General features: G+C 43.0%; 3 protein-coding genes across 15 annotated transcripts; 1 reads left to right on the top strand and 2 right to left on the bottom strand.

The window, feature by feature from the left end:
• Positions 1 to 19: 19 nt before the first annotated feature.
• On the top strand, positions 20 to 2,930 carry LOC120456860 (nuclear pore complex protein Nup93-1). Its single transcript, XM_039643938.1, has 5 exons — positions 20 to 266; positions 330 to 510; positions 586 to 1,392; positions 1,464 to 2,092; positions 2,151 to 2,930. Exons 1-5 carry the CDS (start codon positions 106 to 108, stop codon positions 2,845 to 2,847), a joined length of 2,475 nt encoding a protein of 824 aa, XP_039499872.1. The 5' UTR covers positions 20 to 105; the 3' UTR covers positions 2,848 to 2,930.
• Positions 2,931 to 3,040: 110 nt separating this feature from the next.
• Positions 3,041 to 7,306, bottom strand: LOC120456864 (LIM domain-containing protein jub). Of its 2 annotated transcripts, none has more exons than XM_039643953.1 (6): positions 5,604 to 7,306; positions 4,511 to 4,651; positions 4,279 to 4,448; positions 3,976 to 4,053; positions 3,741 to 3,906; positions 3,041 to 3,676 (listed from the first exon to the last, which is right to left on the bottom strand). In XM_039643953.1, the coding sequence occupies exons 1-6, from the start codon at positions 7,000 to 7,002 to the stop codon at positions 3,429 to 3,431; spliced, it is 2,202 nt and encodes a 733-aa protein (XP_039499887.1). In that variant the 5' UTR covers positions 7,003 to 7,306; the 3' UTR covers positions 3,041 to 3,428. The 2 variants fall into 2 exon arrangements, with proteins under 2 accessions (XP_039499887.1, XP_039499888.1); XM_039643954.1 differs by having other exon boundaries at positions 3,976 to 4,038.
• A 435-nt stretch (positions 7,307 to 7,741) lies between these two features.
• LOC120456861 (AMP deaminase 2) lies at positions 7,742 to 24,030 on the bottom strand. 12 transcript variants are annotated; one of them, XM_039643945.2, is made up of 11 exons: positions 23,528 to 24,030; positions 14,664 to 14,808; positions 11,791 to 12,125; positions 11,122 to 11,157; positions 9,916 to 10,043; positions 9,765 to 9,859; positions 9,237 to 9,693; positions 8,712 to 9,166; positions 8,347 to 8,641; positions 8,169 to 8,279; positions 7,742 to 8,103 (listed from the first exon to the last, which is right to left on the bottom strand). In XM_039643945.2, the coding sequence occupies exons 1-11, from the start codon at positions 23,649 to 23,651 to the stop codon at positions 7,924 to 7,926; spliced, it is 2,361 nt and encodes a 786-aa protein (XP_039499879.1). In that variant the 5' UTR covers positions 23,652 to 24,030; the 3' UTR covers positions 7,742 to 7,923. The 12 variants fall into 12 exon arrangements, with proteins under 12 accessions (XP_039499879.1, XP_039499873.1, XP_039499874.1 ...); XM_039643939.2 differs by lacking the exon at positions 23,528 to 24,030 and adding an exon at positions 16,652 to 17,168; XM_039643940.2 differs by lacking the exon at positions 23,528 to 24,030 and adding an exon at positions 16,652 to 17,168 and having other exon boundaries at positions 9,916 to 10,034.
• Positions 24,031 to 25,542: the final 1,512 nt, after the last annotated feature.

Genomic DNA, 25,542 nt, shown 5'->3' with positions numbered 1-25,542 from the left:
CAAAATATTCCGGATTTCGACCAGGTGGCAACACTAGCAGCTTGGTGTGCGCTGTCTTGATTTTTTTTTTTGTTAGCACCGGCTTTTGCTTCCCAACATCCCGACATGGATCTGGTGGAGCTGCTGCAGCAGGCCCAGCGCCTGACGAACGAGACCAAGATGGACACGGAGGTGCCGGGCGTGGAACGGACCATGTCCCAGGTGCTGCAAGCCACCCAGGAGTTCCACTCGCGCGTCACCCAAACGGGCACCAACGATCTGCAAGCGTGAGTAGTTCGCTATATGCCATGCGCCACAAATAGTTATGTTAACCGGTCATCCAAATGCAGCCACATACTGCTCGGCTCCAAGGGCGTGGACCTGCCCAAGCTTACCCAGAAGCTGGAGACGCTTAGCGCCCGTCAATCCTTCGAGCCACTTGATCCTGTGACGGACACCGATGTGCAGGGCTATCTGAAGAACGAGCGGGAGAACGCCATACTGTCAGTTATCGACGAAACGAATCGCAGCGTGAGTGTGCCAAACGAGATGCTCCTGACATCCAAATCCTTAACTTTCTATGCCTTTAATCAATCTTTTGTGCAGATATTTGACTCTGTGGAGCGACAGAAGTGGCGCTGCGTCTACTCGGAGTGGGGTGAGGAGAAGGAATCGCTGCTGAACGCTTTGGTCGGACCAAACCAACAGGACTTCCCCGACGTGCAGCGTCAGATGGTGCCCACGGCCATGGCCGACGAACCCACTCCATACTCCAGACTGAATGTCCATCAGCAGCTGTATGCTGAACAGATCACCATCTACAACGAGTCGCACATCCAGGGCATACAGCGCCCTAACTTGGTGTCGACCTTCGCCCAACTGGCGCGGGAGTTCTTCGATGATGAGCTCGTAGCCGAGATGTGGAACGTATTGGAGTTTATGTCCGCGGTGACGCCACTCTCGCGCAGCATTGATCCAATCAAGAATCGTCAGACAGCACCGCATTTCGTTCATCAGGCTCGCACCTACTTGGAGGGCAGATATAAGACGTATATGAAACAGTTCATCGAGCCGAATTTAGTTCTGGCCCGGCGTGGCGGAATTCCAAACGTGTACCACCTGGTGCGCTCCTATGTCGCCGTTACTTTCCAGCGGCCACAATCCCTCTACGGGCTGCTCGACGTGAACAATGGCCGACCTTTGTGGCCACTGGTTTACTATAGCATGAGGAGTGGCGATATGGAAGCGGCTGCAATGTACCTCAAGGAATCGGGAACCTGCCCCGACCTACTGAAGCTGATGACGCTGCGAAAGAACGGCGAGGCGGGCACCTCGATGGCCAAGCTCGAGGGTCAGTTGAAGTTGGAGTTCAACAACAAACTGCACGACTGCACGGATCCCTACAAAAAGGCGGTGAGTGCTCGTCTTTTGATGGTACTTATTGCTTGTATTCGTTCTAATGATATGTTCTCCCTTCTCATTAGGTATACGTCATCCTGTTGGCCTGTGATCCGCACTTCACTCACGTAGAGCTGATGCGCAGCATCGACGACTTTCTGTGGATGCAACTGTCCATTCTGCGCAGCCAGGACCAACGCGACTACAACATCGAGCAGCTAACCTACAGCGGCCTACAGTCGCTCATTTTGGAAAAGTACGGCGAGAACTACTTCAATGCCCGCGAGAAGGCACCGCTATACTTCCAGGTGCTTGCGCTCACCGGTCAATTTGAGGCCGCCATTGAATTCCTCGCTCGCACCGAGAAAAATCGATCGCATGCGGTTCACATGGCCATTGCTCTGAATGAGATATCCATGCTGGGAGCACCTCGTTCCGTCAAACAACCGCTACTGAGCTCCGAACCCGAAGACCCAACGCCCATGAAGCGACTCAATCTTGTGCGGCTGATCGTCATGTACGCCAAGTGCTTTGAGCAGACGGACACCAAGCAGGCACTGCAGTACTATTACCTGTTGCGCCACTTCAAATCCGAGGATGGCACCAACGCGATGCTTACCTGCGTCTGCGATCTGCTCGTTGAGAACTGCAGCAACCCTATGCTAGAGCTGGTTTTCGGGGTCGAGGATGCAGAAAAGTCCTTCCGCTACACAGGGTAAGTTACGTTCTATACTCTTCCGGCAAAAAGCTTATGGTTTATTCCCCTTATTTAGCGGCATCTTTGCGGAATTCCATACGCTGGACTGCGATAAGTACTCCCTGGCCGCAATGGTGGGCGATGAGTTGTCCAAACGCAGCAACTACGAGTCGGCCATCGAGCTCTACTTCATTGCTGGCCAGCTGGGCAAGGCACTGCGTTTGCTGTGCTCCTTACTGGTGCAGGTGGTCCACCAGCCACCGCAAAGTGAAAGCATGAGGGAGCGGTTGGGCGTTGTCATTGACCGACTGGATGCAGGGCTACCCGAGCGCAAAGCGGAGGTAGAGGTGCATCTGATTCTCACGTATACGGTGCTTACACAGGTCATGGACTTCTTTGACCTCTATCACGCGGGCGGATCGCGTTTGGCATTGGAAATCCTGGCCATCAATAGGCTAATACCTGTCAGCTCCTTGGAAGTGGACGATTGTGTGACGAACCTAAAGCGTATGGGTCCCGAGATCATCAAGGTGCTGCCCGATATCCTGCTGGCGGCCATGGACATTGTGTACCAGGAGTATGTGAAGCTAAAGGGCTCGAGTGGAACAGGTTCAGTTTTCGGCGATGAAACCAAGAGCGAAAACAAGGAGGCCGCCATAAGGCATTTGCGGGACAGGGCCAAGGCATTGACCAACATGGCCGCCAGCGTTCCCTACCGAATGCCATCGACCACCAACCAGCGCCTCGTCCAGCTGGAGATCCTTATGCACTAACACTAGCCAGATTAATATCAGTGATCGTTTAACTACGTTTTTTTTGAGTTTGGTTAAAATTAAATTGATGATTTTTTAAATTACTTGATTGGAACATTTCTGAGAATATGAGAATATGCCGAGATTATGTTTGAGGTGTTACCGAAATGCATACCACAATAACCCATTAAAATATCCACATAAGACTAGCAGATCAGAAGTATTAAGTATTTTATTGCATAATTTGAGACACCGTTGCTATTGCTTTGAAACCTCAAGAGGTCTCAGGAACACCATAGGGCATACATACATATGAAAAACACATTAATATATCAAAATAGTATTTGCCAACCATTGCTGCCAACTTTCGGAGATTTCAGGAATCCATTATATAGCTTCGAACAGATCCGTTTGGAGATCCTAGTACACTGCCATAAAAATGAAAAAAAAAGCCACTAACTTGGCAATCGTTTTGTATAAATGCATTTGTTTTCACTTCTGTCTATTTAAGATAATATTGTTAATTGGAATAAGTTGATTGCGATAGTTTGTTCTGGTTTTGTGCGCCACTCAGTCGAAGGTAGAAGGTCGGGACACGCCGCTCATCCCATATACTGGTACGAGGCGCAGACGGGCTCCTGGTGACGGGCGTGCGGCGAGGACTGCAACGCCAGACGTTGCAGGTGGCAGCCGCGGCAGAGCAGGCGCCCGTCCAGCGGGTAACAGCGTTTGTCCGGCTCATCGGTCAGCTGCATGCCGCACTCCTCGCAGATGTAGCAGTCCACGTGGAAGTCCTTGTCCATCGAGACGACGCGCACAGTTTCGTCGGTGCCTTCGACGGGTGTGATGCCTGCGGTTGCGCAAATTGCGGACTTAACTATTGAGGTATTCTATGAATGAAGTTGGAAACCCACCTTTGCCGCAGCTGGCGCACTTGGGCGCAAACATTCGGTGGTAATCGTTGACGCAGTAGATCTTGTGGTCCACGTCCACGGTGAAGGGCACCCCATCTAAGCACTCATTGCACACACAGCACCGGAAGCAGCCCGGATGATACGACTTGCCCATGGCCTGCAAGATCTGCAAGAGGAAGAGAGAGAGCGCCATTTAGAGTGGGATGGCAACGAATGGTACGAATGCAGTACGAACCATTTCCATGATCAGGTGGCCGCAGATGGCGCACTTTTCCGCCGTCTGCTGGAAGCCCGAGTACTGCAAGAGGGAATTCTTATTATTATTAATTAATGGCATTGAAATCATAACAAAGCAAATGAAAAGGGTAATTGTGTCAGTAACCAAAAATAACGATTCATAATCATAAATATATTAATTAAATAATTATAAACTCATTAAAGCAGCACAGTTACGAAAGTGTTTTAACAAAATCAAAAGAAATTTGCATGTGAACATCAATATTTTGCAGTCCTGACTAAGCTATAACCATCTGCTCACCATGTAATCCTCCTCACAATAGACCCGCCCGTGCACATTGTAGAACGCCTTGCCTCGCAGCGCCCGTCCGCAGGAGCAGCAGATGAAGCAATTGGTGTGATACAGATTGCCCATCGCCTGACAAGCCTGCCCGGCACCCTTCACCTTCTCACCGCAGGTGTGACAAATGCCTAGGTGATTGAAAGCGATTGCTATGAGTCAGAAATAGCACTTAAGCGTTGCTCATACATACCAAAGTATTCGCCGTGCTCCTCGCTCTGCTCGATCTCCTCCTCCAGCTGGCGGGTGAGCTCCTCGATCTTGCGCTGCGCCTCCGTCGGGCCAGCCGGACGCGGCGGGGTGACGCTGTACGGCAGCAGATTCTTGGTGAGACCTGAGCAGATATTACAGATCAGATATATTAGGTCATGCTATCGATTTGGCTGGCCAAGCAAAGCTTAGTCAGCGTGGAAAAATCAAAAATAAATATGCGGGCGCATTGTTGGCACGAATAATCCCATGATTATTAGTTATGATCGCACATAATTGAAATAAATAAATCAAGAAATGGGAAATTAATTAAATCAAGAAAGAGTGGCTTCTTGTCTGCTAAAGAATTCGCGAAGTAAACCAAATTTTACAATGAAAAATAAATATGCAAAAATCGTGATTATAGTTCCATTAATCAAACATAAAAGAAGCTTTTGTCTAAACGATAAAACCACAATTTCAATCATGGCGAAATGAAAAATATTGCATTTGAATCGGTTTCGGTTTTCCTCGAATCGGTTCAGGTAAAGGACTTGAAAATAAACCGGTTAGCGGCAACCGTTTGACCAAAGTTTGTCGCCCCGCCAACCGGTTTATGATTGAGCGATGAGTGATGACACGAACGGTTGGTGGAACCCAACCCCTTGGAGAAACCAAGCTCAACCCATCCCATCATACCTCTCCTGGGTTTCAAGGCAGCGTTAACGGCTGCGTGCAAGAATTTTTTGGTGGGGGGGAAACATTTGGATTCATTAGTTTTGATTAATACAATTTCGAATGGATGGTCGAGCAGTGATGGAATGTATCCATGTAGGTGAAAGCACACAAAGATACCCAAATATTTATGGCATTTTATACCAAGCCAGGCGAAATACATGTCTATAATACCTCAACGTGCATTAAAGTATTCAATATTTAAATGAAAGCTTGATATCATTATCATTTTATTGGACCAATTCCATCCATTGCATCATTAGGGCTAAGATCTTGGTATATAGCATGTACCCCACCTGGGTGATGCAGTGCCTATTCCATCACTAAGAGTAATTGCTTATTTTTGGGAGAGATCCGCTTACCTGTGCTGCCCTGCGAGGGAGTGGGTGATGTGGCCACCGCTAGAGGAGCCGTCATCGCAATGGGCGTCGCCCTCAAGGAAGCGGTGGATGTTGATGTTGGTGGTGGTGCTGCTGCTGCTGGTGCTGATGGCGCCGTTGATACCGGTGCAATAGATGTGGCTGGTGGAGCTGCCGTCGCCATTCCCATGGCCAGTGATGACGTTATTATTGGTGGTTCCTGGACGGTTCGCTGGGCAGTGGCTCCTGTGGCAGCCGCCCTGCCGGTGGCCAATCCCGCTGCCGTATTCCTGTGCAGATTCGCCGTCATGCAAACGTAGTCGGAGCTATTGATGTCCTCTATATAGTTGGGATTAACCGAGACATTTATGGCGCCACCGGGCGACTTGATGGGCGTGTGCTGCTGCAGTTTGGCCACCGACTGCGCTGTGGGCACGGGACTTAGGTGGCTGGGTAGCGATAGATTCCTATATCGTTGGGTGGGCGATCCCAAAGAGCTGACACTGGCCGTATTGCTGCTTATGCTGCGCTGGTGCATGGGCGAGGCCAGCAGCGCATTGAGATCCAGACCGGCAGTGGACGAACCGCCCGAGGAGTTGGACGTGGGCTGCATCTCCTGATACATGGTGGCGGTGGCCGGCGAGGCCTGTGGCTGTGCCCGCTGCCCGGAGTGTGGAATGATGTTCTCGTAAATGGGCGCAGCATGCTCCTCCAGATCTCCAGTTGGCCCCAGGGCCGCTGAACGTCCCGGTGGTGGTGGTGGTCCACCTGCTCCTCTGGCCGTTCCCATCGATGCAGCTCCCTGATTCTCTGGCACCGGCGTGTGCGCAAAGCGCCCAGCCCGAATGGGCTGCATCAGCAGATAGCCGTTCAGTATGGCGCTCTGCCTGCTCCCGGGACTTTGGGGCTGTGCCCTCTTGTGGTTGGAATCGAATTGGCCGTAGAACTCCAGGTTCTCGTATACCGGCGAATGCTTCTGCGGTGCAATACGCTGGCCCAGAATCTGTGCGGTCGGTGCATAGATGTGTGCGCTTCCATTGTGCGTGTGCTGTATCTGCTCCACCGGACGGGGCGTGGCGTATTTGGAGGCGGCAATGATGTTGCCCCGCTCGTACAGCTTATAGTCCTGATTGTGATGGAGGTGCTGCATTTGCTGCATCTGTTGTTGCTGCTGCTGCTGCTGCTGCTGACTTTCCTGCAGGTAGTTCTCGATGGCGCCCGGTGAGCGCTGGTAGCCTCGCATGGCCACGCCCCCGTCTCCAGGGCCACCGTTGCCGCCCCCTCCTCCTACACCAACACCACCACCACCACCGCCGATGTGAAGCCGCTGCATCAGTGTCTCATAGTCGGAATCGGAATTGCCCGGATTCCTTGCCTGCGTCTGCGTCCGCTGTGTGGTCATTCTGTCTTTTGTTATATTTTCTAATATATATATTTATCATCCAGATCCTGCTCCTCCTTCTCGTCTTCTTCTTCCGTCTCTCCTACTCCCTCGCCACACTTGCTGTCTCGCTCTGCGGGGGGGACGCCGCCCCGAAATCAACGATTTGCTCGCTTTTTCCGGTCGGAAAAGACCACAGCTTACTGTGCGCGGCTGGTTGGCAATCAGTCAGTTGACTTTTCCTTTATTCTATCAGCTTTTCTGCATTTTCTTTGTGCGCCTGCATTGGAAAATCAAAAAAATTCGTACAGTGAAGTGTGACCGCCGCGGGTTACGTTTATAATATACCATCCGGCAAGCAATCAAATATACCACAAAATATACCGCAGCTCAGTGGGAGAAAGCGCAGCTCAAAAGGGTCACCCTAAAATATCAAATATTTTAAAATTTTTAAAAAGTTTTGCAGCGTTATTGTTTAAAAATGTAGATTTAATATTTTAAATGACTCTTACGTTTCTTTAAAAGTGTTCGAAGGCATATTTTTTAGCTTACACTGATTTCAACCCATTTAAAGTAAGATTTTAAAAAGTACTACTATATTTTAAAAAATTTAATTTTGAACATTAATATTTTTAATGTTTTTTTTTCGATCCACTTTTATTACTTTTTAAAAAACACATTGCTCGATATATATACTTATACCGCATGTATTACTAACCTTTATGATTAATTTTAATGAGAAATTGATTGAATGAGAAAGTTGCGTGTACAAGTTTTGTATATTTAAAGGTTTTGGTCTGCCGCGTTTACAATTTGGTTAGTACAGAAACATTTAAATTATGTATATAACTAGCGTATATATCTGCGTAATTTGCATTAAGTTAGCATAGGAAGCCACAACAACGCGATGGAGCAGATGTACCACACGGACCATCTGCCAGACTATGAGGCGTTTAGGTCTGGGACGGAGCAGGTCTGGTTCACCTTGAAGATGTTGGACAGCTCGTCCAGCAGGGTCTCATAGCGATAGGCCACCCGGATCTCTGGCACATTGGTGCGCGTGATGTCGTTGCCCATGATACCGTCCTCATAGTAGATGGGTCCCAGCCACTGCTGTTTGATCTGTTGGTGAAATGGGAATGGAAATCAGTTGTCCTGGTCATAACAAATGCAAGCTGCGAACTCACGGCATGTGGAAATCCACTCATCATCACACTGTTCCTGGCCAGCTCGCACATGTCGCATGAGCTGAGCTTCCACACCTGGGCCGCAATGCTGTACTCCTCCATGAGGGGTTCCTGTAAAAGGAGCAGGGATGTTCAAATGAAATGCTAAAAATGAAAACATATTTAAATGGTGACCCACCTTGGTGAAGTGGAATTGCAAGGGATCATCCGTGGAGAGGGAAATGATGAGGCCACGGGCCAAATACTCCGGCAACGGATTGCGATGGTAGTTGAGGAACAGCGAGTTGTTCGACAGCGGCGACATGGCAATGCCGATCTGGGTTAGATAATACAGATACTGCAGCACCGGCACCTTGCGGAGCAGGAGGCCGTGGGAGATGTTCTCGGCCATGAGGAAGCCGCAAACCAGATGCTGCACGGGTCCAGCCTCGCCGCAATGGGGTCGCAGCACAAAGGTGTTCATGTTGCGCGATCTGAAATGGCAAAGGTGACCAAGGGTTAATAAATAATCATAAATATTTCTATTCATATACTTCTACTCACTGTCTAAACTTGTTCAGCACCGTCATGTTGGCGTACATATAGTAGATGTAGTAGGCATAGGGCGGATTCTCCTCGTATGTCCACTCCTCCGGTCGGGGCACATCGTTGTCGAAGAGCGGATTCTCCGGCTTGGACTCATCGTCCACCGAATCGAACCCGATCACATACTGCAGAAAGCGATGCAACTCGGGATGCTTACTGGGTCTGGCTGTCGCCTCGAAGAGCGGCAGGAATATATTGTTCAGGATCTCCTGGAATGACTTCATCATCTTGTTCGACTTGAAGATGTCGAAGAGACGGGGTATCTGGATCAGCCAGCGAATGTTCGAGCTGTACACATCATTGTCGATGGCCCACTTGGCCAGCTTGTACCACTCATCCGGCGATTTGCCATAGATGGAGAGACGCAGCTCGGCATTCTGGTACTTGGACTCCTCCAGATCGAAGGCCACTTCCTGGCAAGAATATGTAACAATAAGCAAGTATTAGTTTATGACTCTACTCGAGTTGTGAATGAATAACCACCTTTATGATCTGTGCAAAGTATTTGCCATTCAGATAGTTGTCCGTCTTGAGGAACACCTCCCGGAGTCGCGACTCCCCAATGGGATTGTACTTGGAGTTGAACTTGTCGAAGCGATGGAAGGTGTTGCGATCGGCATGGACGTCCAGCATGTCGACGGTCAGATCGTAAGTGGTCAGGTTCATCGACTGGAACACCTGGGCCAGGGTCATCTGCTGGCCATTGGTGACGGTGACCACCTCGTTGGCGTTGTTCTTCAGCGTCTTCTTGATGAAGCGCAGCAGATGCTTCTGGTTCATGCAGGACGCGGCATGGATGTGAGTGTCCACCTTGCGGGTGTTGTAGAAATCGCGATGCGGCACCGCCTTCTGGGCAGCCAGCTCCCGCAGCTCGTTGAGGAGCACGTGCATCTGATACTTGGACGACAGATAGCAGAGACGACGATAGCAGAAGGATTTCCTATTGGAGTCGATCGTTTGACATTATTTATAGAACTTTATTTATTTTATTCCATTGCTGTAAATACTTACAATGGCCCATCGGCAATCATGTTGCACATGACCTGCATGTCGTTCACGAATTGACTCATATCTGGATATTCGTATTTGATCTCACTGCTCTCGTCCTGTAATATAATGATTTTGTAAGGATTCTTATGCGCATGTATAGCTATATACTCACATCATTCTCGTAAATGTGAAACACTCCGTTGAGGGGCTTGATCCTAAAGTTTTCATCTTTGGGAAACTCCACGTTCCACGGGTTGGTTACCTTCATATGCGAGTGTCTCAAATGGACGTCTGTAGGTTCTTAATCGTTTCGAAGCGATTTAGGACGAGTGTGTTTGTGGTGAATTCAAATTGAAAAATATAAATCGGTTTAGTTGTGGAGGCGTTCGCAACAGCAATGGTAATTGGTACAGTTAGTGGCAAAAACTACACTCTACACTCAGGTGTGTGTGCGAGTGTTATGGTCAGTAAGTATCGGTGTCTATAACGTGCTATAGAGTGGACCTCCAAAATCAGTACACCTATTGTACTCTTGTCTTCTTAAATATTATAGCTTAAAATTCGCTTTTAAGTTTTTTAAATTACAATTTGTGTTGTTAAAATACTCCCTATCAATTTAAAGCGCTACCAAAACTTGTTCTGCAAAAGCTTTCAAGGTGTAGTAGCTGAGTCTTTCCTTTTGTACAAGGCTTTTCCCTTTCAAAGGACCAAAAAGTGAGTGACGAACGGTGAGAGTTTAGGCTGCTGTAGCGTGTACGATTTTAGCTTGGGGCGTGTTTTTGTTGTTCTTTTGTGGTTAGCAAAAATATAGAACACACAAACAGGGAAGCAAACTAAAAGCAAACAAATACAAGTAACATATGCAAAAACACTGTGGAAATTCAAAAATAAACGGTCAATGATAACATACATGCGAGTGGTTGACAGAACGTTGGATTCTGCAACGTGTATCTACCAAGCAGTTTTGTAAAGCGGCCGAAATAGCTGGAGATTAGTGTGACCAACATGGTGTTTATTGCATCAAGAGAGAGACAACTGCAGGCTAGAGTGGCCAACTTTGAAACTTTTGAACGATTGTTCAAAATTGGATCAAGCAATTAATCTTATAAATTATTATGCGTCAGTCACACTGCAAAAGCGATAGCTGGCCACACTGTCTGCGTTGAAAGCAGCGTTTGAATCTCTACTTTGAGGTTAGGAGCGTAAAGGGGACCAAGAATTACACAAAACAAGATAGAGCAGTGCTCAACGGAAATCAAATTTCAGGCATAAAGTTAGGAGTAGGAGTGGTTCTTGTTGTACTCAAATCGAATGCGGTGGAAAAGTTGGCTAGGAAGGAAGCGGGAAGGGAGGAAAATCAGGTGTGCACACGAATTACCTTGTATGTTCGTTACACTCATTTTGCGAATGATGTCTATAAGAAATAATGAAAAATACGAGAAGAGAAATAAATAGTCGATAAAAAATCAAATGGAAATAAAAAAAAGGGTCTAAAAAGGCTCAAACATATACAATAGTATGTAACATAGATCGGCAACTGGAAAACAGTAGCTCGTTAAAGGCTCTAAATAAAATAGGAGTACATGATAACGAAACGGAACGAGACTCGAGCGAGGCGGCTAAGGCTGCTAAGGCGGAGGCGAGAAAGAGACGGACACACGAGCTAGCCTCTGCAATTAAATGAGGTGGCAACGCCGGCGCGTACAGTTTACACAAAACACACGCTAATACCAACTTGTATTATACATCGTTACTCACTCGCAAGTGAATTAATTGCTATGTAGAAATAATATTTATAATTGGGTGCATCACAACACTCGGGGACAATTGTATACTATTGCATTTTCATACATATTTACACATTTGCGATTGGCTGGGTCGATTTTATTCTAATTAAATACACAAATTAAATACAAATGTTGGGCCACAAATCGACCCATTCCATACATTAGGATAAAAAAGTTGAAGAGGGCAGATCGGGAACTAGCACTTTGCACACTTCCGTCGGAAATGGGAAATTTTGGATGGATGGAATACAAGAACTCACCCGATACCTCCTTGACGGGCAGATTGTTGATGCGATCCTTGAGCTTCACCGTCTTGAGAAAACGCGCCGTGGTCGAGGGAAACGATTGATCCGACATGGCCATGTAGTGGCTGCGCAGACGCAGTGCCTCGATCAGCAGGGTCGAGGCCCGCTCCAGATCCTCGAGGGGAACGCCACTGGTGTCCTCACCCGATATGGACACCCGCTGAAAGTTGATGTCCGCATCGTTTCTCTCCATATCAACGGCAGACTCGCGGCCCTCGGTGCTGCTGGATGATTCCCTGTGCGTGGCCAGCACGGTGGTTGTGGCCACGGGTCTAGGTCCTGTAGCCTGCCTAAAAAAATTGACACAAATATGATTATTATTATGGTGCGATAACACAATCAAATGTGATGAAAAAATCAATGACCTTCCGTTTAACAAAATTGTGAAATTAGCCCCAATACATAGATTTCATTAGATCTTACAACAATATGTTAAGGATTTTGGGCACTACTTGTATGCAATATATAAGGATCTTCTGCTAGGCTGACCATTTGCAATCGTCGGGCTGATACTCGTAGCAGCGACCAAAGCTATAGCTGTCATCCGCGAAGGACATCCTGCCTGGACTAGTGACCACCGACCAATGGAGCAGCTGGTCGCCTCGCCTCGGCTCTCCTCACTTTGATGGCGATGTGGCAATGTGGCGATGGAGATAGGGTAATGATCGATTGACCAGTTGATTTATGGCAATGCAAAGCTACCGATTGTCGCTAATTTGCAATCCAGCACGCTATTTAAGATGGCTCTTGCAACCCCAAAAAAACGAATCCAAAGTTGCCACAAGTTGCGTGTCTTGGTAAATAAACTAAATATCTATGTTTCGATTGTCTTTTGTTTGGCTAATAAATTCCAGCAATTGAAGAACCATTTGCTGTAGTTTGCTGTACCTTAATTCATTAGTTTCTTAAGATCCCTTAAACAAACCAGTTTTACTCTGTGGTTCTACAACTTGTACAACATCTACAAAAAAGTGTTTTTTTTAAAAATTAACTGAGCTCTTTGATTGAAAAGTTGTAGTGCCTGAGCCTAATCATTCAAGTTCTGTAAAAATTGTCTAGAAAGTGTTGCTGCTTGTAAACTTTAAAGGGTATACATTCCAAAAACAACTCTCCGGAACTTAAAACCAAGACAAAGTTTCAATATCACTAGATGGGCGGATAATGCCTCGGCAACATCTTTAGCTATATATATAAAAAACCCGTCACTTGGGGATTTCCCCTCTACTTTCTTAACTGGCGTGCCAAACTTGTCGCGATTCTAGCTTTATGCCCAAAAAAAAAAAAGAACTTGAAGTGTCCGTGCGAGTTGGAAAGTTTTGGCCAACGCCGCTTCTGGGTTTCTTCTCCTCCTATTTTTTTTTTCTTTTTTGGTTGAGCGACGCCTGGCGTGCGACACGAAGAACAATGATGGTGGATTTTAGTGGGACAGTGGGTGGGCTAGATGGCAGTTCGATGGGTGGGTTTTTGCCTATTAGGAGGGCTCAATGTCAGCGGAGGTCGCACAGGTGTAGTGTAGTGTAGTGTGGCACAGTGCAGTGGCTGTTTCCAGGTGGCAAACGGCAAACGGAAAACGGCAAACTTTGGGCCGCGTTTCGCGCCGTTGAGCTGCCCGTTTATTGGATCGGAGCGTACTGAAAGTGACGGCATCCGCGCCAGAACTCAACCGCTGCTTGCAGTGGTTCTCCTGGCCGCGGTGTTGGTGGTGGTTCATTACGCCATAAGCCTCAGCGCCACCACCACCACCATCATCATCACCAGCGCCAGCTCGATTTTTAGGTGGCATGGGGGAAAGTCCGTCACCTCCGTCGTGGCTGCCTAATGCAGTTCCATTCAAAATCAAAACGTGTTCTGCATCGGTCGACGCTTTCCCTGGCCAAAAAAGAAAAACCAAAACCAAAATCCGGACTCTGGCGCAGACATAAACCCACTTTGGATTACCCGGGAATGTATGTACATCCACCGCCCACCTGGCACACTGATAATTGCAACGTCTACACCTTGTGGCTGCCTCATTAGGCGGCTATAGAAACTGCTCATGATTGAAATGCAAGCAGACTGAAATGCATTGAAGTCTTATAATACTTTAAAATATTTTAGAATTTTTAAAATATTTCAATACATTCGGTAATTATTTTGAGATGTAAGCATACTTGCGACTGTTGCCAGATAAGACTTGTTTTTGTTTTTGTCTGATTTAATATTTCTTTGTCTGATTTGATATCTCTTTGTTTGTTTCATCAGAGCGATCGAATGAAATGGATCCGAATTTTAGCCTTGAACAAAATCTAGTCTTAATATAGACGGACTGATGGCAAGGGCTCAATCACGAGATCTGTGAACTCGCCGTGTTCTGTCTGCTTTGCATCTAAAGTAATCAAATCCGAAGCGAAGCAGCACCGATTTAGGTTCGGATCTGATGACTAGAACCGAATAATGGGGATTACAAATGATTAAACTGCACAATACCGAAATAAACCTTTCTTAATTTGAAATTGCAGAAAGTACATACTTATTTTACAATTTCCTTTCTATATTTTCTGAATACTTACATTTTGCAAATGTACTGTTTATATTTAAATCCCTTTATGATCTTGCAAATGAAGCACGTAAGACAGGTTGTAAATCCTATTAATAACTGATTAAACTGTATTATGTTTTCGTTTCCAATGGCAAATCACAAAAGTTTTGCTGATAAGACAAAAATAATCCTAATCTTTCTCACAATCCAACAAATGAAAAATATAATCGCTCAAAGCTAAATGGCCTTTTAATTTCATTCGATTTAAAATCATCTTTAATGATATGGTATATAGGTATTCAACACTCACTTTTCATTAAGATGGCGCTGGATTTGCAGCTTCTTCTCGATCTGTTCAATGGGAAATTGGGGCACTTCATATGGCGCCGAGATCTCGTTGGTCACCTCCACATCAGCTTCGGCCTTCTCATCCACCGGGGAATCGGTAAGATCACCTGAAAAAACCAAATAAAATCAAATAACAATAATATATAGGGATTTAATTAATTTAATTAAGGTAAATTAATGGCTTAAAGGTTGGCATCAGATATATGGATCCCATATGGTGCAGAACCTACTGAGATCGTCTGACGAGACGGTGGGCGTGGCGGCGTAGGCGGTGCTTGTGTCGTTTAGCTGATTTCCCATCGGTCCCCCATAAAGTCGAACATCTACGCGCAACCGATGGGCGGTATCCATGCGATTGAAGTTCATGGCAGTGGCAGAGTGCGAGGAAAATGCAGAGAAAACCCGGGAAATCGGAGGTTCGCGGACAGGGCGTTGTGAAGTAACCTGGTCGAGAGTTGTCGCCTGAATGAAATTGGAAAACGTCGAAGATCGAAAAATTCCAGGCCGAGATCTACCGACGTCGACGTCGGCAGCGGCGGCGACTGCGACTGCGACTGCAGCAGAGGCGCATCATCTTTGGGCGCACAAATAAATAATAAATAATACAAAAAAAAAGGAACTAAAACATTGACTCCCGAGAAAAACAACCAAACGGAATTGATTGGCGATTACAAATTGGAGAGCAACAAAGTTTTCAAAACAAAAAGTGCACTACAAAAAAAGATTTACAGGTTTAGCTTTGCATAAGAAAAATTCTTGATTATTAACTGATATTAAAGATCATTTGGATCTTGGGTTAAGATTACAATATCTAATTGTATTCTTTTATATATTTAAAATATAAATTTTATGCTGTTTTTTTCAGTGTAAAAAAGCTAGAGGGAGGGAGTGGGGTGTATAGCAAAAATACTGGCGAAATCAAAACACGCATTCAACAAACAACAAACAAGATGAGAAGACTGATTAAAACGATCCGAAGCTGGAATACACTTCAAGGTCACAAACAACAACAATGATCCCTAATCATCAAAGAAATAAACACGCAGATTTAATTCGGGAAATTACCTTAATTAAAAAGCTAATTATTATGGCACAAAGCGCAGGAATAAATCCTACAAAGCTTGCTTGTCACAATTTAATTCATTTATTATCTTTAAGCACATTTCTTAAATTCATTAAAATGGTTGCTTAAAGATATATAAAAGCTTGCATTTTTATCTAAGCAAATTAAGAGCTATCATTTGTTTAAGCTGTGATAGCAAAACACTTGCAGATGTTGAACGACCCCTTTGCAGGGTACAATAACTTTCCTATACTTTAAATGGGTAACTGAGACTTAAGAGATGTGGGCAGCGCAGCGACAGAGGATTAGCGACACACTGCAACGAATTCCGTGTTACATATAATCGCAAATTAACTAAACATTTTTCAAAGAAGCTGTAATATTCGTAAGTGTATGCAGTTTGACGCCAAGCATTAGTATTTGATTGATAAATCAATTGAAATTCCAGCATAGTTTATGAAAACAACTTTGAATGCATTTCTTCAAGTGTAGCGCACCGTGTGAGTTATTGCTACAGGTTTTTTCTGCGAGTGAGAGTGCTTTGCAGTGTGCGTGGGAGAGTGAATGTCATTTGCTTTCTTTTTGCGGCAGAGAAAAGAGACAGCGCGAAAGACAAAGAAATAGAAAAAAACATATGCATATAAAAAAAAAGTACAACCAACCATTTAAATTTGTTATCATATAAAAGGTATGAGATGATTTCCATCAAATAAATCCATGTAAAATCTTTGATTTTATAAACTGACATTGGTGCGCACATTCTCGGCCAAAACTACCAATTCGGCTGGTGTGTTTTCTCGCAGTGTGCGAGGTCAGTGGGTGGTTTGGGTGGTTGGGTGGCTTGGGTGGCTTGAGTGGGCCTGTGTGGTGGCGATGCATTCACTTACATGGGCAGCAACTGGGGGTCGCGCGCAGGGAACTCGGCTTTTGGGGCATGGACATGGAGGTGGAGGCGTTGAGGGATTTGCCGCTGCCCTTGCTGCCATTGGTGGCCGCATGGGACATCATCGATCCGTCAAAGGAGTCCACATCCTGGACGCGCAGCTCGACGGGCGAGCCGTCCGAGGTGCTCAGCATTCCGCGGTACGACATCTCGCCAATGGAGAGTGATCCTGGACGCCTAGGTGATCCCTTATGTGAATCCTGTGTGTTGATGCGATTCGTTTTTTCTCTCCGGTGTTTACTGATTTCTGTGTGAGTGCTTGTATTATTTGTTTTTTATGTAATTCCCCCGGTGACAGGTGTCGCCGCCGCTCAGCTCGAGATTCTGCTCTGGGCAATGTCTTTGGGCAACTGTCGGTTCGGATCGTTGGGATATATACTCGTACAGTCCGCCCGCGATCGGCTGCACTTAATTTAGTTTGAATTCCGTCCGACGCAATTCGCGCATCTTCTACGCGTCTGTCATTCGCTTTTTTCTTTGTCTACGTCTCCGTCTCCGTGTCCGTGTTTTCCTCTGCTCTCCGCTCGCTCTCTATATAGTTTCACACCTCTCCCGATCCCAGCGGATCCAAAGTTTATATATCGGGTAAAGTTGCGAGGGAGCTTTCTAGCACTCGCAATCTCGCAATATCGCACTCGCAAACGCAAACGCCACAGCCGAAAGCTCGGAAAGCCCACCACGTTGGCTAATTATAAACAATATTTTGGATAAACAAACTGCATATAGCCACGCTGAATGGGCGGAACGAAAAGGGGGCGGGGTTTCAAGATCAAAGCCCTCTGATCCGAGTGCACATACATACTTAAATATACATATTATTATATTATATATTATATATATATATTCTATATTATATTATTACCAATCGTAAATATTGAATTTTTGGCGAAAATCGTTTTTCTGTTTTTCGGGATAAAAAATTATCAGTATTTTGATCACAGCATTCGAAATAGTGGTCCAAATATGGAATGCCATACCTCGTTGAGTTCGTAATTAAATTTCCAATCGAACTGTGTTTTCAAAAAAAAATTCTATGTCGTTCCAATTTTTTGCAAATTTTGATGATGGTACCCCTTACAAAAAATGCGAAAAAATGGCAAAAAATTATTTTAACACAGTCGGTCAAAAAGTGATTTGGTTGGTTAGTATTGGTAATTAGGAGTACAAAACTGTAATTATTTTCGATTTCTGACCATTTTCAGCCAAGTTATACCGAAAATACCAATCGTAAATATTGAAATTTTGGCGAAAATCGATTTTCCGTTTTTTTGAGAATATTTTCATCAGTATTTTGATCACAGCATTCGAAATAGTGGTCCAAATATGGAATGCCATACCTCGTTGAGTTCGTAATTAAATTTCCAATCGAACTGTGTTTTCAAAAAAAATTCTATGTCGTTCCAATTTTTTGCAAATTTTGATGATGGTACCCCTTACAAAAAATGCGAAAAAATGGCAAAAAATTATTTTAACACAGTCGGTCAAAAAGTGATTTGGTTGGTTAGTATTGGTAATTAGGAGTACAAAACTGTAATTATTTTCGATTTCTGACCATTTTCAGCCAAGTTATACCGAAAATACCAATCGTAAATATTGAAATTTTGGCGAAAATCGATTTTCCGTTTTTTTGAGAATATTTTTATCAGTATTTTGATCACAGCATTCGAAATAGTGGTCCAAATATGGAATGCCATACCTCGTTGAGTTCGTAATTAAATTTCCAATCGAACTGTGTTTTCAAAAAAAAATTCTATGTCGTTCCAATTTTTTGCAAATTTTGATGATGGTACCCCTTACAAAAAATGCGAAAAAATGGCAAAAAATTATTTTAACACAGTCGGTCAAAAAGTGATTTGGTTGGTTAGTATTGGTAATTAGGAGTACAAAACTGTAATTATTTTCGATTTCTGACCATTTTCAGCCAAGTTATACCGAAAATACCAATCGTAAATATTGAAATTTTTGATAAAAACATCATAACATCATCAAATATAGCCAAAAATGTGATAAAAATTAAGATTTGGAAACATTGACACCATTCGGTTGGGAATTGAATTACCAACTCAGCGAGGTATGACATTCCTTGCTACGCCCTTTATTTCCAATGTTTTGGCCAAAAAATCGAGCTTTTTGGTCACTATATAAGAAAAAGTGATCTTTGGCAAAAATCCATTATACTAATAGTTAGCCACACTCTAAAATGAATATGGAATTCTTAATTTGACAACTTAAAGCAGTTATTTACTCATATATCATTATCAAATCCGGTCATTAACTCGACAATGATTCATAATTTCTGCATTATGCTATGTAGACCGTAAAATTGATGACCCATTTTGGCGATGTTTCGATAGGATCGACAAGTAATAACTACATGCGATAAGGCTGCCTCCTTGACATGCCACTTCAATTCGTGGTTTGCAATTTGTTCATTTGTTTGTAGTGTTTTCGGTCTGGTAACTTTCCTCTATTAGGAGGCTCGGCTCGAATTGTTTAACGCCCTGTCAGTGTCAAGAGTGCTTATCAATAGCCCCCAGATGGGAGCCAAAATTGGAATTGGAATTGGAATCCGAATCGGAATTGGAGTATCGGTTGGAATTGGTTAGCGTTGCGCTGTTAATAAGCCATGGAGAGTATCTTCTTTCTTTCTTTTTTTTAGCTTGTTTTGATAGCTTCATAGGCCAATTGGTTTGTTTAACCTGGCATTGTGCACTTTCTGCCACGTCTGCAAGTCATTCAGTTCATTTGCCTTATTTGCCGAGTGTGCGATATGCAAACAGTCGCACATATACTATATATATATGAATATTTATATATATATACTCATATGCACAGAAAGATGGGCATTCTTATAGACGTGCATATATGTATGTATGAGTTTGTTTATCTGTTGTACGTTTCAATTTATTATTCGATTGTGCTTAAGCTCATTTCATATTATTTCGTTATATTTTTGGCAACGCTCTTTGTTTTGTGTTTATTGACCGAATTGCGAACTTATTAATTGCTGCGTTTGGGATTTTCCTGTTCTATTTATTTTGGTTTTTTTTGCTGTGGGCAAAGTGCCCACTGAGATCCACTCAACTATTGATTTTCACATGAAAATATGGCCGGCCGTGACTTGCGTAATGCGGAAAATCGGCCAGGAAAAATCGGTCCAAAGAAAAATCAACCAAGGAATGACTTTAGCCGCAACTATATTTCCGACTTTCCGCTCGATTCGACTTCGCGCCGACAACTGACTCTGGTTTTTGCACTCAGTTTTTGTCGGGATTGATTGGAAAATCTGCCACTTGTATGTACAATATGTTATAATAAGCTATGAATATAAACAGTCTTATTTGGCATGACTATCTGCATTTAGTCTTGATTTCGGCCGTCGGAAATGTAAGAGAAAAGCCAGTCGGAAAAGAGAAAACTGAGCGTAGGAAAAGCGAAAAGAGAGCACCTCAAATAAATCATTTAGGGGCTTAAACAGTACAGGTAGTATATACAGTATATGTACGTTGATTGTATTCAAAGGGGTAGGGGAAAATCGGGTGGGAAATGGCAGTATTGTTTTCTTTTTTGCCGCCGCCGCTCGCCTTTTTGTTATTATTTGTTTCTAATTGGAAAACCCTGACCTATGTCTACGATGGACAGCAGCCAGCTGTCGTGGGCACAGTGCTGGCCAACACTATAGCGCCAGGTAAGCTTTATGTGAAGCAAAGGATAATTTAATATATTAATTAATATGTTTATTACATGTTATGGCTTTTCAAAGAGCTTAAACTCATTTTAGAGCCTAATAAGGTGCATTGTACTATATCTGAAGAAAGAGATACTTATGCGAATGGATCGCGTCTTTTGCCATTCGGTTCCTCAGTTTTCCGCGATGATTGAACACATGTCAACCAAATGACTGCCCCAATTGAGTGGATGATGATATAAGTATTAGCATGGGATATATGAGCACTAGATGGGCAGATAGTAGATAATAGACAATAGACCTGGTACCGATTCCCACGAATCGTGAACGCTTCACATATTGTTTGTAGGTATGTGTGTTTAAATGCGAATCGCACTCAAATTTAGATGTTGTTATTCACCAAGTGTATTTATAGACCGATAAGAGGAGTAATTCCGCGTACTCATATGTACAAAGTTTGTTGCATATTTCCATCACAATCAGTTTATACATTGTACATACATATATCAATGATAAAAGCCAAGTCCACAAACAAGATTAGCTCTTTACAATTTGATATATGATTAGTTACAATAGGTTCGAATTAAATATACAAAATGCTTATCATTTTTTACTGTGTAGTAGCTGGAATATCTGAGGTGCTGATAACAGACGAACATGAACATAAACAAGAAGTGGAAATGTTGAGAAGAAGAAAAAAGAAAAGGAATTTACTGTTTCTTAAAATATTTTTTGGCTGGTATGGAGTAATTTCTTTTTTAATTTTTTTCCGCAAAGAAACGTTACTAAAGATCATTAGGTACATTTTATAACTATTATCATTAATATTACGTATACTTTGGCCTGATGATTTTTATAGTTGAATACCATTTATTTAATCATAAGACTTTTGTAATATATATTTTTTTTGGTTAATAAATACCCTAGCTAATGGAAATACCCACTGAATGGCCACGTGGTGTTCGAGGCATCCATAAATTTGGCTGGACAAACAGTAAACCCGCCCTGCCATGCACTAGATTAGATTAAAGGCATTGTATTGGACTGCTCAATTCAAATGGAGTTGGCTTCCTGGCTTTCTGGGTCTTGGTCTCTTTTTTCCTCGGAGGTTTTGGGTGGATCATCAGAGCGGACAGAGCACCTTTATTTTCGCTGCTGCGAACCTTCTAGCGATGAGTCAGTGCAAATAGAAGCGGCTAATTGGGCCACATACAGTGTGGCCCATAAATATAAATGTGCCTCTCTGTGCCCCTTTGCCTGCCGTCGGCATGAGCTCGCCTCATGTTTAACCAATTTTCTAAATGGCTTCGTATTTGCTGTTGGTTTTGCCCATTGCGTTTGTTTGCTGCATCAACAAAAACGTCTAAATGCGAACCGAGCCGAACAAGCGGAAAGTTTGTAAAAAAAAATGCAGCACTTACACTGTCTAAAAAAACGTGTAAAAAGCCACATCGAACGTATGCAAACACGGAAACAACGAAAAACATGGCATTAGACACGAGAATGTGGGATAAATGTACTTTGCTCATGAAAAAGTAAGTGGAATATTTGATAAAATTAAAGAAAAGTTGAGCAATTTTTGTAAATTACAGAAAATAGGATTAAAAGTTCCATAAGAAGTGTCCTCTTTGGAAAAGTGTTGCATACACGAGGGCGTTAATTTGCATAGGATTTTACTTTGAATATGATAATTTACTTTACTGGGCTAAGCAAGATGCCTGTTTTCAGTTGAACTTTCTTAAATACCCTTTTATTTCTGAAAGACTTTGTTTGTCATGATAAAACGAAGCTGTATTGCAAGAAAAAGTAAATATGTGCATCAATTAGGAAATGGAATGAATGCAATTTGTTTGTATCTATGGAGAAACCAGTGATTCATGCCATTCACTAAGATTTATTACCAACTTTTCTTGGCCGAGAACTTTTTGACCCAACAGAAGGCAGAAAATCGAAACTGGAATGACGTCATCTGTGGACCACCAACCAACACACACACACATATGTATACAGCATGGCATGCAACTGTGTGCAAAAGGGAAAAGAAAGGCGGAGATAATTGAAGGACAGCAAAGGAACCTCCATCATCATCATCATCATCCACATGGACATGAACATTATCATCAACATCAACATTATCATCGCCATCAATGGACAAACTGTAGTGTAAGTAGTATAAGTAGTGTACTTTAGCCAGATAATTTATGCACAGTTACCAGCACGCCTTTTTCTTGCCGACTGATTAAAATAATTGCACGTCATTACGATCACACACACACACACCCAGAACCAGCACACACACACGCATGCACTGTGTATGTATGCAAGTGTGTATGAGTAGGTAAGCTTCTTTCGACATGGAAGTGGAAATATTTCACGGCGATGACCAGTAAGCGAAGTGAACGAAGGCGCAAAAGTCAATGCATCCGACACACCCACCCACACATGAGCACACATTTCGCCCACACGTACGCAGGGGCGCACGGGGAGAGCGGCGTGGCCGGGGGTCAGAAGACCTCCCATTAAATAAATGCAAAGTGCATAAGTTTGTATCATCAGTTCAGAAACTGATGCATAGTAAGAAGTAAAAGATAAAACAGAAACTAGAATGCGTATAAAAACATCAACTGTTGTGGAAATAAACCCCTTAAAAAACATGACCGCTGCGCCACTGTTTTCGTTAATCGTTTGTAATGGCAAAATAAATGCAAATTCAGAATGGCGAAAATTGGTTGCTTTTAATACCAATCGAATTGTTTAATTCTACGCAATAGCCACAGCATGCAGTCAAATGTTCATCGAATTCCGCAAATGAAATTGCACAAAAGTGCAATAAATATGCAGATGAGTTTGCAATACTCACGAACCAAATGCAAAATGCAAAGTGATATATCCGCAGTTCTCCATTGTTCGTTTTGAACTAAAGCTGCGTTTAGCTAGCGAAATTTTAGATAAAAATCTAGGGCTAAAAGTGGTAAATGGACAGTTAAAAGACAGACAAACTTAATTACTTAATTACTTACAACTTAAGAGAAGCCCTCTCAGTTTACTTAACCCCCCTTTTGCACGCCTCTGTGCCCGCACGCACACTCCCCCTCCCCCTTCAGCTGCCACGCCCCTAAGTGTCGCACTCACCGCCTTTGCGCTTCTCGATGCGCCGCATCGTGGTGCAGCCCATGTCCATGTCCATCTCCATGTCCGTGTCGAATCCGAAGCTGCGATAGCCCTTGGCACTCAGGGCATCCGCGTAGCTCTGCATATCCCGGCGATTTCGATTTCGATTACGATTTCGATTTCGATGTCCTGCGGATTCGCGTAGTTGCGGATTCGCGGATCCTCCGGCTTGCGATTCGAAAACGAGCCTCTTTCGGAAACTTCGCGATGGCTGGCCGATTCGAACTCGAACTTGAGCACACGCTGTGTAAATTCACAATCTCTGTGTCTATTATAGGTGGCTAGGTGTCTAGTGTTGTTTGTCTTTTAACTACACAACGCACTTGATGGTAAAACACTGTAAAAACAAAAAAGAAATGCAAACAACAACCACAGCAAACGGTGGCTACAACAATAATACTGCGGAGGGCGAAATAAATAAAGTTGGCGAAAAAGCTTGCGTTCGGTGCGAATTTTTTTTGCGACTAAAAATTCATAGCCAATGCGCAGTGTGACCAGACCACAGGCGTTTGGGCTTATAACTGTGCCGGCGTTAAGCTGACGTTTCACGCCGTAAGCGAAGACACGAACCAGAAAGCTTATAGTATTTCTACTTCCAATGCAATTAAGAGCTTTCACCAGAAAGCTTATAGTATTTCTACTTCCAATGCAATTAAGAGCTTTCACCAGAAAGCTTATAGTATTTCTACTTCCAATGCAATCAAGAGCTTTCACCAGAAAGTGTATAGTATTTCTACTTCCAATGCAATCAAGAGCTTTCACGCAACTAAACACATCTGGCAGCCCTGGCTAAGTGCGCGCTCAAATTTGAAATTGTGCAATTAAGCATTTTATGTTGTATATTGTATTCTATGCTATATTTTATACTATTCACCATACTATTCCATATTCACACAATGTTCCCAACTCTGTTTTAAATAAAACGGATATTGCTTTTTTTTAATGTATTTTATTTGCTTGTTGTTTCTTTTTATAATGTAATGCATAAAAATGGTGGTGTTTTGTTTTGTTTCAAAATAAAACCAATAAACATGTCACTTTACTAGTGGAATACAAATAAGTTTACTTGTACACGACAAATAGTTTTTCTTGATTTTCACATTTAATTTTTGCATTCATTAATTGAGTGGCAAAAAAAAAAATGTTCGTGTTTCAGTAGTTTTCATTTTGATTTTTTATTTTTATGTTTTGTTTTGTTTTTTTTTTGGTTTCTAGTCATCGTAAATGTCTTTGTATAAGGAAACGCAAAAGATCTCCGAACAAGTTTGATTTTTGTTGCTTGTTTTTTTTTGTTCTCAGTTTTTACGTGGTTTCATTTTATTGGAACGGCTTTATTGAACTTTTGTTGTTGTTGGTTTTTGGTTGCATATAAGTAATATTTGTTTATCGTTTCCCTTTGCATTTCGCATTAAAAACATTAATTCTTTGGCAGGCATTGCATTTCGTAGTTTTGTAAAAGTGTTCCTTCATAATCGTTCTCAACGCAAGATTTGAATTCGAAACCGAAAAACGTAAGATTCGAAATATCTGAGAGATGTGAAAAAAATGGTTTGTTTAATTTGATTAGTTTCATTTCAAATTGTTTTGGTTTTCCATTTATGTTCTGTTCAATTCATTACAATTTTGATTTTGTTATCAAATACACATCAATACGTTGGTAGTTTAAAAATTGTGTTTTCTTTTTTGCGTTTTCGCTTTGTTTTTGTTTTAGTTTTTTTTTTTTTTTTTCGTTTTCGTTTTTGTCTTGTTTTGGTTTTGTGCTAAATTACATTTTAAAAATATGCTTAATATTTTTTGTTTTTGTTTTTAAGTTTTTTTTCTGCTTATTTTGTCGCTTTAGTTTTTTTGGTTTTAAGTCAAAGACACGAAAGTGAAAGAGGTTTTTGTTTTTGGTTTACGTCTGTTTGCTTAACTTATTATTTTGTTTACTCTGGGTTTAGTTAATTGTTTAGTGTAATGTGGTTTTGCATGCGCTT

This window comes from Drosophila santomea, chromosome X (assembly GCF_016746245.2).
Source record: "Drosophila santomea strain STO CAGO 1482 chromosome X, Prin_Dsan_1.1, whole genome shotgun sequence".
Lineage (NCBI taxonomy): Eukaryota > Metazoa > Arthropoda > Insecta > Diptera > Drosophilidae > Drosophila > Drosophila santomea.
This window is presented reverse-complemented; position numbering and strand designations above follow the sequence as displayed.

Excerpts from the sequence above, each read along its gene's own strand:
- LOC120456860 (XM_039643938.1), top strand. The coding sequence starts at position 106 with ATGGATCTGGTGGAGCTGCTGCAGCAGGCCCAGCGCCTGACGAACGAG. Across the intron at positions 267-329 it reads GGCACCAACGATCTGCAAGC|CCACATACTGCTCGGCTCCA; the intron begins GTGAGTAGTTCG and ends ATCCAAATGCAG. Across the intron at positions 511-585 it reads TCGACGAAACGAATCGCAGC|ATATTTGACTCTGTGGAGCG; the intron begins GTGAGTGTGCCA and ends TCTTTTGTGCAG.
- LOC120456864 (XM_039643953.1), bottom strand. The coding sequence starts at position 7,002 with ATGACCACACAGCGGACGCAGACGCAGGCAAGGAATCCGGGCAATTCC. Across the intron at positions 4,449-4,510 it reads GGAGCACGGCGAATACTTTG|GCATTTGTCACACCTGCGGT; the intron begins GTATGTATGAGC and ends TCAATCACCTAG. Across the intron at positions 3,907-3,975 it reads GCCACCTGATCATGGAAATG|ATCTTGCAGGCCATGGGCAA; the intron begins GTTCGTACTGCA and ends TTCCTCTTGCAG.
- LOC120456861 (XM_039643939.2), bottom strand. The coding sequence starts at position 16,856 with ATGTCGTACCGCGGAATGCTGAGCACCTCGGACGGCTCGCCCGTCGAG. Across the intron at positions 10,044-11,121 it reads GAGTGTAACGAACATACAAG|AACCTACAGACGTCCATTTG; the intron begins GTAATTCGTGTG and ends GAAACGATTAAG. Across the intron at positions 9,167-9,236 it reads ACTTTGCACAGATCATAAAG|GAAGTGGCCTTCGATCTGGA; the intron begins GTGGTTATTCAT and ends TATTCTTGCCAG.